Genomic DNA, 13,008 nt, shown 5'->3' with positions numbered 1-13,008 from the left:
TGAGTGCTACGGGCGGTAGTCATTTAGACAGGTTACCCTTGCATTCTTGGGCACAGGGACTATGGTGGTCTGCTTGAAACATGTAGGTATTACAGACTCGGTCAGGGAGAGGTTGAAAATGTCAGTGAAGACACTTGCCAGTTGGTCTGCCCATGCTCTGAGTACACACCCTGGTAATCCATCAGGCACAGCGGCCTTGTGAATGTTGACCTGTTTAAAGGTCTTGCTCACATTGGCTACTGACACACAGTCGTCCGGAACAGCTGGTGCTCTCAAAGTGAGCATAATAGGCATTTAGCTAATCTGGTAGGCTCGCGTCACTGGGCAGCTCGCGGCTGGGTTTCCCTTTGTATTCCGTAATAGTTTGCAAGCCCTGACACATACAACAAGCATCGTAGAATTCAATCTTAGTCCTGTATTGACACTTTGCCTGTTTGATGGTTAGTCTGAGGGCATAGCAGGATTTCTTAGAGCGTCCAGATTAGTGTCCCGCTCCTAGAATGCGGCAGCTCGAACCTTTAGCTCTGTGCGAATGTTGCCTGTAATCCATGGCTTCTGGTTGGGATATGTACGTACGGTCACTGTGGAGATGACGTCATCTATGCATTTATTGATGAAGCCGGTGACTGAGATGGTTTACTCCACAGTGGCTTTGGATGAATCATGGAACATATTCTAGTCTTTGCTCGCAAAACAGTCCTTATCAGTGGACGTCCCTCAGGTAACTTCTGCCTAACTCTCCGTCTATGCTTCTGCTATTGCATCGCATTTGATTCTAAAATAATTGTAAACATAATTGTTTTTTTAAAGCTTTAATTAATATGTAACTTTTTGGGCTACCAACCAAATTCACATAGAATGTGCGTTATAGATCTGTCATTCTCATTGAAAACTAGTCTAAGATGTGGTAGATTTGTTCTATGTGAGCTTCAAACAGTAGAAAATACAATATTGTTGGTTCTGGAACATATAATACACAGTGGTTTACATGGCACAATGATTCTCTACACTATGACTGCTTGTTTTGTCACATAAACTGAAATTAGTCAAACTATTTGTCACGCCCTGGCCATAGAGAGGCTTTTTATTCTTTATTTTGGTTAGGCCAGGGTGTGACTAGGGTGGGCATTCTATGTTACTTTTTCTATGTTTTTGGCCAGGTATGGTTCTCAATCAGGGACAGCTGTCCGTCGTTGTCTCTGATTGAGAACCATACTTAGGTAGCTCTTGCCCACATGGGTTTTGTGGGTAGCTGTTTTCTGTTTTAGTGTATTTGCACCTTGCAGAACTGTTCATTTGTTGTTTTTTGTTCAAGTGTTTGTATTTATTAAACATATAATTAATACTTACCACGCTGCACCTTGGTCCTCACCTTCTCCTTCTCCTTCTACCACGCTGCACCTTGGTCCTCACCTTCTCCTTCTCCTTCTACCACGCTGCACCTTGGTCCTCACCTTCTCCTTCTCCTTCTCCTTCTACCACGCTGCACCTTGGTCCTTTTCTCCTTCTCCTTCTACCACGCTGCACCTTGGTCCTCACCTTCTCCTTCCCCTTCTCCTTCTACCACGCTGCACCTTGGTCCTTTTCTCCTTCTCCTTCTACTTCTACCACGCTGCACCTTGGTCCTCACCTTCTCCTTCTCCTTCTACCACGCTGCACCTTGGTCCTCACCTTCTCCTTCTCCTTCTACCACGCTGCACCTTGGTCCTCACCTTCTCCTTCTCCTTCTCCTTCTACCACGCTGCACCTTGGTCCTTTTCTCCTTCTTCCGACGACATTCGTTACACTATTATAATTTCAGTTACCAGAAAATAGTGGACCAATTTCTACATTTTGCACCTTTAAATGAAAACAGAAATATATTGTAAAGTCCAAAAATAACTTTACATGCCTGGGAGGCAGCCTGGTTCCAAAACTAATATAATCACTTTTCACCATTGCAAATACATTTGTACTGAGAGTTCAAGACCATACCCACAGTCTGTCAACTCAAACCAGAGACTAGACATTTTCTCATTTGGGAAAAAGTCTGTGGTTGTCAATTCGTTAGTAGGCAAAAAGAAGACGGCCCTCCCCTCCTCGATAGCCTCCTTTGGGCGATCAAGCACAAGTGTATCCTACCGCAGAAGAGTTTTGTTAACTGCCTGGCGGTTTGGACAGCATCCGCAGACGTTTCTAGTTTCACATTTGTCTCCAGCGATTATCAGGTAAAATACAGCACCAGTCAAAGATTTGGACACACCTACTCGTTACAGGGGTTTTCTTAATTTTTTTTAAACCATTTTCTACATTGTAGAATAATAGTGAAGACATCAAAACTATGAGATAACACACATGGAATCATGTAGTAAACAAAAAAGTGTGAAACAAATCAAAATATGTTTTATATTTGAGTTTCTTCAAAGTAGCCACCTTTTGCCTTGATGACAGCTTTGCACACACTTGGCATTCTCTCAACCAGCTTCATGAAGTAGTCACCTGGAATACAATTAACAGGTGTGCAATGTTAAAAGTTAATGTCTAATTTCTTTCCTTCTTAATGCGTTTGAGCCAATCAGTTGTGTTGTAACAAGGTAGTGGTGGTATACAGAAGATAGCCCTATTTGGTAAAAGTCCATATTATGGCAACAACAGCTCAAATAAGCAAAGAGAAATGAGAGTCCATCATTACTTTAAGATTTGAAGGTCAGTCAAAATAGAAAATGTCAAGAACTATCAAAGTGCAGTCGCAAAAAGCGCTATGATGAAACTGACTCTCATGAGGACCACCACAGGAAAGGAAGACCCAGTATCAAGCCACAAGGCGAGACCCAGATGCAGACACAGGAGGCAGATTGAAGTTGAAGTCTTACAATGTTTATTAATCCAAAGGGGTAGGTAAGAGAATGTTTGTGAACAGGCAAAAAAGTTACAAAAAAAACAGATCAGAGTCCAGGAGGTACAGAGTGGCAGACAGGCTCATGGTCAAGGCAGGCAGAATGGTCAGGCAGGTGGATACAAAGTCCAGAAACAGGCAAGGGTCAATCTGTGAGGACTAGAAAGGGAGAATGCAAACAGCAGGAGAATGGGAAAAATCACTATTTGACTTGGAAACATACAAGACACAGAGAGACAGGAAACACAGGGATAAATACACTGGTACAGAGAGACAGGAAACACAGGGATAAATACACTGGGGAAAATAAGCGACATCTGGAGTGTGTGGAGACAATCACAAGGACAGGTGAAACAGATCAGGGCGAGACACCCAGAGTTACCTCTGCTGCAGACGATAAGTTCATTAGAGTTAACTGCACCTCCTTCAAGGCTGTTGGAAAAGCATTCCAGGTGAAGCTGTTTGAGAGAATGCTCTTTATGTAATACATGTATCACTAGCCACTTTAACTATGCCACTTTGTTTACATACTCATCTCATATGTATATACTGCACTCAATACCATCTACTGTATCTTGCCTATGCCGCTCTGTACCATCACTCATTCATATATCTTTATGTACATATTATTTATCCCCTTACACTTGTAAGGTAGTAGTTTTGGAATTTTTAGCTAGATTACTTGTTGGTTATTACTGCATTGTCGGAACTAGAAGCACAAGCATTTCGCTACACTCGCATTAACATCTGCTAACCATGTGTATGTGAAAAATAACATTTGATTTGATTTGATTTACAGCTTGGAATCGAACCAGGATCAATAATACCTGTTTATTTCCAGTAAAGCTATTGCATCACCTGTCTCTCCCTCTGCCCTCCCTGGATAAATATGGTAATGAGGTCAGCAGCCTCTGCCCCTCCCTCTGCCCTCCCTTCTCTGGATAAATATTGACACATAAAACCACTATAAAGCGCTGCTCACATGGACACAGCAACAACCCTTCAACAGGTACATGGGTGAATTAGTACCTTCTCTCTGAACTAAATGTGACAACTGTGTTTCTGCTGTTTTTAATAAACAACATGTCTAAGTTTGTTTTCCATAACTTCAGTTAACCTTCATCTGTTTTGTCTTGGATAGAGGACATCAGTCAGCCATCTACAATCTAGAGGACATCAGTCAGCCATCTACAATCTAGAGGACATCAGTCAGCCATCTACAATCTACAGGACATCAGTCAGCCATCTACAATCTACAGGACATCAGTCAGCCATCCACAATCTCTGTAAGTGTATTCTACTTGACTTATATCTAATGTTATTGTTACTGCTTATCAACATGGTTGATTTTATATACATTTTATATAAACAGGAGCATTGTAACCCTCCATGAGCTCCTTGAACAGAATAAGTAAACACAAAGTATACAAAACATTAAGAACTTCTTAATACTGAGTTACCCACGTCTTTCTCAGAACAGCCTCAGTTCGTCAGGTCATGGACTCTACAAGGTGTCGAAAGCGTTCCACAGGGATGCTGGCCCATGTTGACTCCAATGCTTCCCACAGTTGTGTCAAGTTGGCTGGATGTCCTTTGGGTGGTGGACCATTCTTGATACACACGGGAAACTGTTGAGCGTGAAAAACCCAGCAGCGTTACAGTTCTTGACACAAACCGGTGCGCCTGGCACCTATAACCATACCCCGTTCAAAGGGGTAAATAATTTGTCCTGCCCCTTTCACCCTCTGAATGGAACACATACACAACCCATGTATCAAGGCTTATAAATCCTTCTTTAACCTGTCTCCTCCCCTTCATCTACACTGATTGAAGCAGATTTCTTATCAATCAGTCTTATGTAATGGAAAGAGTAGTGTTCTTAATGGTCAGTTAGTCTGTGTCCTTGAAAGACATAACAGACTATTATGATGGTGTTGTCATTATCATATTGTTTTGTCCACTCATTGTATTGTATTGTATATATATATATATATATATATATATATATATATATATATATATATATATATAGTGTATTAATGTGTTTCAGCTGTGTGTATATATATATATATATATGTATATATATATAGTGTATTAATGTGTTTCAGCTGTATATATATATATATATATATAAATATATATATATAGTGTATTAATGTGTTTCAGCTGTATATATATATATATAAAGTGTATTAATGTGTTTCAGCTGTATATATATATATATATATATGTATATATATATATAGTGTATTAATGTGTTTCAGCTGTATATATATATATATATATATATATATATATATATATATATATATATATATATATATAGTGTATTAATGTGTTTCAGCTGTATATATATATATATATATATAGTGTATTAATGTGTTTCAGCTGTATATATATATATATATAGTGTATTAATGTGTTTCAGCTGTATATATATATATATAAATAGTGTATTAATGTGTTTCAGCTGTGTGTATGTATATATATATATATATAGTGTATTAATGTGTTTCAGCTGTATATATATATATATATAAATAGTGTATTAATGTGTTTCAGCTGTGTGTATATATATATATATATATGTATATATATATAGTGTATTAATGTGTTTCAGCTGTATATATATATATATATATATATATATATATATATATAGTGTATTAATGTGTTTCAGCTGTATATATATATATATAAATAGTGTATTAATGTGTTTAAGCTGTGTGTATTATATATATATATATAGTGTATTAATGTGTTTCAGCTGTATATATATATATATATAAATAGTGTATTAATGTGTTTCAGCTGTGTGTATATATATATATATATATATATAGTGTATTAATGTGTTTCAGCTATGTATGTATATATATATATATATATAGTGTGTTCCTGTGTGTTTCAGCTGTGCGTATATATATATATATATATATATATATATATATAGTGTATTAATTTGTTTCAGCTGTATGTATTTATATATATATATATATATATATATATATAGTGTATTAATGTGTTTCAGCTGTGTGTATATATAGTGTGTTCCTGTGTGTTTCAGCTGTGTGTATATATATATAGTGTGTTCCTGTGTGTTTCAGCTGTATGTATATATATATATATATATATATATATATATAGTGTATTAATGTGTTTCAGCTGTATGTATATATATATATATATATATATATAGTGTATTAATGTGTTTCAGCTGTGTGTGTATATAGTGTATTAATGTGTTTCAGCTGTGTATATATATAGTGTGTTCCTGTGTGTTTCAGCTGTGTGTGTATATATAGTGTGTTCCTGTGTGTTTCAGCTGTGTGTGTAGCTATGAGGGGAATTGTCCTTCTCTTTCTGCTGTCTCTCTGGCCTGGAGGCAACGTGGATGCTATCAATCAAGAAGTCTTGGCTAATGTGGTACAAGAGATGAGAAGGTGGGTGTTTCTCTGTTCTTTCATAATCTATGAACTCCTAAAATACTTTTAGACATCATTATTAGCCATTATAAGAAATAAAACATTTTTGGGGAACATTTGAAGTTTATATTCCTCTTAACATTCGTTCAATATTTTTATTCTAGCCTGACTGTTTGATCGACCGTTAAAAACACTGGTTCAAACCGTGTACCCGGGACAACGCTTAGCCTAAATGAAGCCCCTGGACTGCAGACAAGATAAGATGCTAGTATAGACTGTATTGTTAGTAAAGACTATATTGCTAATATAGACTGTATTGCTAGTATAGACTGTATTACTAATGTAGACTGTATTACTAATATAGACTGTATTGCTAATATAGACTGTATTGTTAGTAAAGACTATATTGCTAATATAGACTGTATTGCTAATATAGACTGTATTGTTAGTAAAGACTATATTGCTAATATAGACTGTATTGCTAATATAGACTATATTGCTAATATAGACTGTATTGCTAATATAGACTGTATTGCTAGTATAGGCTGTATTGTTAGTAAAGACTATATTGCTACTATAGACTGTATTGCTAATATAGACTATATTGCTAATATAGACTGCATTGCTAATATAGACTGTATTGCTAGTATAGACTATATTGCTAATATAGACTGTATTGCTAATATAGACTGTATTGTTAGTAAAGACTATATTGCTAATATAGACTGTATTGCTAATATAGACTATATTGCTATTATAGACTGTATTGCTAATATAGACTGTATTGTTAGTGAAGACTATATTGCTAATATAGACTGTATTGCTAATATAGACTATATTGCTAATATAGACTGTATTGCTAATATAGACTGTACTGCTAGTATAGGCTGTATTGTTTTGTAAAGACTATATTGCTAATATAGACTGTATTGCTAATATAGACTGTATTGCTAGTATAGACTATATTGCTAATATAGACTGTATTGCTAGTATAGACTGTATTGCTAATATAGACTGTATTGTTAGTATAGACTGTATTGTTAGTAACGACTATGTTGCTAATATAGACTGTATTGCTAATATAGACTGTATTGCTAATATAGACTGTATTGTTAGGAAAGACTATATTGCTAATATAGACTGTATTGCTAATATAGACTGTATTGCTAGTATAGACTATATTGCTAATATAGACTGTATTGCTAATATAGACTGTATTGTTAGTAAAGATTATATTGCTAATATAGACTGTATTGTTAGGAAAGACTATGTTGCTAATATAGACTGTATTGCTAGTATAGACTATATTGCTAATATAGACTGTATTGTTAGTATAGACTGTATTGTTAGTAAAGACTATATTGCTAATATAGACTGTATTGCTAGTATAGACTGTATTGTTAGTAAAGACTATATTGCTAATATAGACTGTATTGCTAGTATAGACTATATTGCTAATATAGACTGTATTGCTAATATAGACTGTATTGTTAGTAAAGACTATATTGCTAATATAGACTGTATTGTTAGGAAAGACTATATTGCTAACATAGACTGTATTGCTAATATAGACTGTATTGCTAATATAGACTGTATTGCTAGTATAGACTGTATTGTTAGCAAAGACTATATTGCTAATATAGACTGTATTGCTAATATAGACTGTATTGCTAGTATAGACTATATTGCTAATATAGGCTGTATTGTTAGTATAGACTGTATTGTTAGTAAAGACTATATTGCTAATATAGACTTATTGCTAGTATAGACTGTATTGTTAGTAAAGACTATATTGCTAATATAGACTGTATTGCTAGTATAGACTATATTGCTAATATAGACTGTATTGCTAGTATAGACTGTATTGCTAGTATAGACTGTATTGCTAGTATAGACTGTATTGTTAGTATAGACTGTATTGCTAGTATAGCCTGTATTGCTAATATAGACTGTATTGTTAGTATAGACTGTATTGTTAGTATAGACTATATTGCAAAAATAGACTGTATTGCTAATATAGACTGTATTGTTAGTATAGACTGTATTGTTAGTATAGACTATATTGCTAATATAGACTGTATTGCTAATATAGACTGTATTGTTAGTATAGACTGTATTGTTAGTATAGACTATATTGCTAATATAGACTGTATTGTTAGTATAGACTGTATTGTTAGTATAGACTATATTGCTAATATAGACTGTATTGTTAGTATAGACTGTATTGTTAGTATAGACTATATTGCTAATATAGACTGTATTGCTAGTATAGACTGTATTGTTAGTATAGACTATATTGCTAATATAGACTGTATTGTTAGTATAGACTGTATTGTTAGTATAGACTATATTGCTAATATAGACTGTATTGTTAGTATAGACTGTATTGTTAGTATAGACTATATTGCTAATATAGACTGTATTGCCCTCTGTAGTTATTATGGAGCCACTTTTATTGTAAATAAGAATACAATAGAATATGTCTTAGGTGTATGATATGAAATGCTAACCTCCCCTGTTATTGTAATGGTGAGATGTTAGCATGTCTTGGGGGTATGATATGAAATGCTAACCTCCCCTGTTATTGTAATGGTGAGATGTTAGCATGTTTTGGGTGTATGATATGAAATGCTAACCTCCCCTGTTATTGTAATGGTGAGAGGTTAGCATGTTTTGGGGGTATGATATGAAATGCTAACCTCCCCTGTAATTGTAATGGTGAGAAGTTAGCATGTATTGGGGGTATGATATGAAATGCTAAACTCCCCTGTTATTGTAATGGTGAGAGGTTAGCATGTCTTGGGTGTATGATATGAAATGCTAACCTCCCCTGTAATTGTAATGGTGAGAGGTTAGCATGTCTTGGGGGTATGATATACAATGCTAACCTCCCCTGTTATTGTAATGGTGAGAGGTTAGCACGTCTTGGGGGTATGAAAGAGGATGAGTAATTTCCCACTCATTTTTATTCACGATTAATTCAGGATTATCCGTAATCATGGTAGCATCCACATGGATGTAGAAGTGTTTATAAACATATTCTATTCTTTTATACAATTAAAGTGACTCCAAATTGATTTATATTGGGAACAAAATAATCTGAAACACAACCTAAATAAACAGCTTATGCATCCAACAAGGGTAATAAAAAGTCACAAGCTTGATGTAGTCATCGAGTGCTAGGAACATGGGACCAAATACTAAACATTGGACTACTAGAGGTCTGAGATAGTAATTATTGGGACAGTGACACATTGTTGTTTTGGCTCTGTACTCCAGAACATTGGATTTGAAATGATACAATGACTGACTGTGAGGTTAACTTTGTCCATGAGATGGAGGTGATAATTTATGCAAAAGTAACAGTGCACATATTTACTCCATGAAATGGCAAGTTGAAGCGTTCTAAACTTTTGTTTTGGTCAAATAGACGGGAGTGACTTCGTCCTGTCTGTTTATAATGTTTCTGATCCTCTGTGTTCTGTCTCCTGTCTGTTTATAATGTTTATGATCCTCTGTGTTCTGTCTCCTGTCTGTTTATAATGTTTCTGATCCTGTGTTCTGTCTCTTCTGTCTCCTGTCTGTTTATAATGTTTCTGATCCTCTGTGTTCTGTCTCCTGTCTGTTTATAATGTTTCTGGTCCTCTGTGTTCTGTCTCCTGTCTGTTTATAATGTTTCTGGTCCTCTGTGTTCTGTCTCCTGTCTGTTTTATGACCCTCTGTGTTCTGTCTCCTGTCTGTTTATAATGTGTCTGATCCTCTGTGTTCTGTCTCTTCTGTCTCCTGTCTGTTTATAATGTTTATGATCCTCTGTGTTCTGTCCCCTGTCTGTTTCTAATGTGTCTGATCCTCTGTGTTCTGTCTCTTCTGTCTCCTGTCTGTTTATAATGTTTATGATCCTCTGTGTTCTGTCTCCTGTCTGTTTATAATGTGTCTGATCCTCTGTGTTCTGTCTCTTCTGTCTCCTGTCTGTTTAGAATGTTTCTGATCGTCTGTGTTCTGTCTATTCTGTCTCCTGTCTGTTTATAATGTTTCTGATCCTGTGTTCTGTCTCTTCTGTCTCCTGTCTGTTTTATGACCCTCTGTGTTCTGTCTCCTGTCTGTTTATAATGTTTCTGATCCTCTGTGTTCTGTCTCTTCTGTCTCCTGTCTGTTTATAATGTTTCTGATCGTCTGTGTTCTGTCTCTTCTGTCTCCTGTCTGTTTATAATGTTTCTGATCCTTTGTGTTCTGTCTCTTCTGTCTCCTGTTGTTGTTCAGGTTCGGCCTGGAGAACCGCCAGTATGCCATGGCTGTCTTACTCACCCAACAGCAGTGCACCCAAAATGGAGCAATCTTTGATGTTGGCGTGCAACCTCAGGTTGTCCAGCAGAGTCTAACGGATGATCATGTCTACATAGGAATCCGGCTCATCGCAGCCATACCTGACACCTACCATGCTGAGTACCTTCTCTTGTGGCATGATGAAACCAACCCCAGCGTTATGCAGACTCTGTTAACAGCAGCAAAGCCTAATGACTGCATTGTCTTCTTCTCCAACTACTCTCCCTGCCTGGAGAGATGCAACGTCCCTAATGGAGCAACCAGCATTCTGCCCTTCATGACCGTCTTCAACGGCTGGAACGCCAACCAGATGGCCTTTGTCTTCTCCTCGGTTTGGGACCCCACAAGGCACCATACAGGAGTGACCAAACCGACTAAGAAGCAGGTGTTGGACTCCTTCAGGAGAATAGAAAGATACCTCCCTTTATATCGTTGTGTCAGATTCCAGGGACAAAACACATGTTACCGTTGTGTCACTGCCAACACAAATCCTGAGACCAATGAATGTCTGTATGGATACTAATAGTGTACACTGTCTGTATGGATACTAATAGTGTACACTGTCTGTATGGATACTACTAGTGTACACTGTCTCAATGGTGGAAATATAGAAATTTATATTTTCTTTCTTTCCCTCTCTCCATCCCCCTCTCTCTGTCCATCTCTCTCTCTGTCCATCCCCCTCTCTCTGTCCATCCCCCTCTCTCTGTCCATCCCCCTCTCTCTATCCATCTCCCTTTCTGTCCATCTCTCTCTCTCTCTGTCCATCTCTCTCTCTCTTTCTCTGTCCATCTCTCTCTCTACACAGTTCATTAAAGTTCACCATAGCAGCAACACTACTGTCTCTATCATTACTGTTGTTGTTATTTCTGTCTTTATTAGGTTTTATTACACTGACATAAACACTACATGACAGAAAGACCACTTCCTGTTTCCCTGCATCTTCTGAGAACAAAAAGGTTGAACATAGGACTATAAACAGTCTTGTAAATGTTGTTGAAAACACTTGCAATGTGGTGAGACTGATAGAGTTAAGATTTGGACCCACGGATACAAACACCTGACATTATGACAATAACCGAAGGAGATCTCAACACACATGTAGCTGTGTAATATATAGTCCTTAAAACTATTCATATTCTCCTAACTATATTTATATGGTTGGGACTGTCTACAGACTGTCTACAGACTCTATATTGTTATAGAAGAACACATTCTGTCAGTTCAGGGACTTTTAACTCTTGTCCTGGAGTGAATAGGTATAGCAGGGTTTAGTTCCAACCAAGCACCACACCGGACTTCACACATTGTTCTATAGAGAAACTGGTAGCAGGAGTCCACCTTCTGGAAGACAAGTTGATGATGAGGGAGATGAGAGCTGGACAAAAAATACTGAATCTGGTCAAAATGTCTGCTTTATTTAATATTCAGAAGATAATATTTTGTGTGTTATCTTTCTTCATGGCCAACATGGCAGTTTGATTCGTTAACTCTATACTTGAAGGGGGTACATTAGTCATTCATAAGTCATTTATTTGGGGTAGCAGGAAGCCTAGTGGTTAGAGTGTTGGACTAGTAACTGAAAGGTTGCAAGTTCAAACCCCCGAGCTGACAAGGTACAAATCTGTCGTTCTGCCCCTGAACAGGCAGTTAACCCACTGTTCCCAGGCCGTCATTGAAAATAAGAATTTGTTCTTTAACTAACTTGCCTAGTTAAATAAAGGTTAATAACAAATATATACAGTGCTTTGCGAAAGTATTCGGCCCCCTTGAACTTTGCGACCTTTTGCCACATTTCAGGCTTCAAACATAAAGATATAAAACTGTATTTTTTTGTGAAGAATCAACAACAAGTGGGACACAATCATGAAGTGGAACGACATTTATTGGATATTTCAAACTTTTTTAACAAATCAAAAACTGAAAAATTGGGCGTGCAAAATTATTCAGCCCCCTTAAGTTAATACTTTGTAGCGCCACCTTTTGCTGCGATTACAGCTGTAAGTCACTTGGGGTATGTCTCTATCAGTTTTGCACATCGAGAGACTGAATTTTTTTCCCATTCCTCCTTGCAAAACAGCTCGAGCTCAGTGAGGTTGGATGGAGAGCATTTGTGAACAGCAGTTTTCAGTTCTTTCCACAGATTCTCGATTGGATTCAGGTCTGGACTTTGACTTGGCCATTCTAACACCTGGATATGTTTATTTTTGAACCATTCCATTGTAGATTTTGCTTTATGTTTTGGATCATTGTCTTGTTGGAAGACAAATCTCCGTCCCAGTCTCAGGTCTTTTGCAGACTCCATCAGGTTTTCTTCCAGAATGGTCCTGTATTTGGCTCCATCCATCTTCCCATCAATTTTAACCATCTTCCCTGTCCCTGCTG

General features: G+C 36.8%; 1 protein-coding gene across 1 annotated transcript; it reads left to right on the top strand.

The window, feature by feature from the left end:
* The first annotated feature begins 3,842 nt into the window (after positions 1 to 3,842).
* LOC139383884 (uncharacterized) lies at positions 3,843 to 11,459 on the top strand. The gene is made up of 4 exons (XM_071128479.1): positions 3,843 to 3,884; positions 4,017 to 4,161; positions 6,201 to 6,318; positions 10,561 to 11,459. Exons 1-4 carry the CDS (start codon positions 3,858 to 3,860, stop codon positions 11,144 to 11,146), a joined length of 876 nt encoding a protein of 291 aa, XP_070984580.1. The 5' UTR covers positions 3,843 to 3,857; the 3' UTR covers positions 11,147 to 11,459.
* The last annotated feature ends 1,549 nt before the right edge of the window (positions 11,460 to 13,008 follow it).

The sequence above is a fragment of the Oncorhynchus clarkii genome, chromosome 25, assembly GCF_045791955.1.
Source record: "Oncorhynchus clarkii lewisi isolate Uvic-CL-2024 chromosome 25, UVic_Ocla_1.0, whole genome shotgun sequence".
Lineage (NCBI taxonomy): Eukaryota > Metazoa > Chordata > Actinopteri > Salmoniformes > Salmonidae > Oncorhynchus > Oncorhynchus clarkii.
This window is presented reverse-complemented; position numbering and strand designations above follow the sequence as displayed.

Bases quoted from the DNA above. Each gene is read 5' to 3' on its own strand.
- LOC139383884 (XM_071128479.1), top strand. From the start codon at position 3,858: ATGGACACAGCAACAACCCTTCAACAG. The intron at 3,885-4,016 runs GTACATGGGTGA...TGTCTTGGATAG, and splicing joins CAGCAACAACCCTTCAACAG to AGGACATCAGTCAGCCATCT. The intron at 4,162-6,200 runs GTAAGTGTATTC...TGTGTGTTTCAG, and splicing joins GTCAGCCATCCACAATCTCT to CTGTGTGTGTAGCTATGAGG.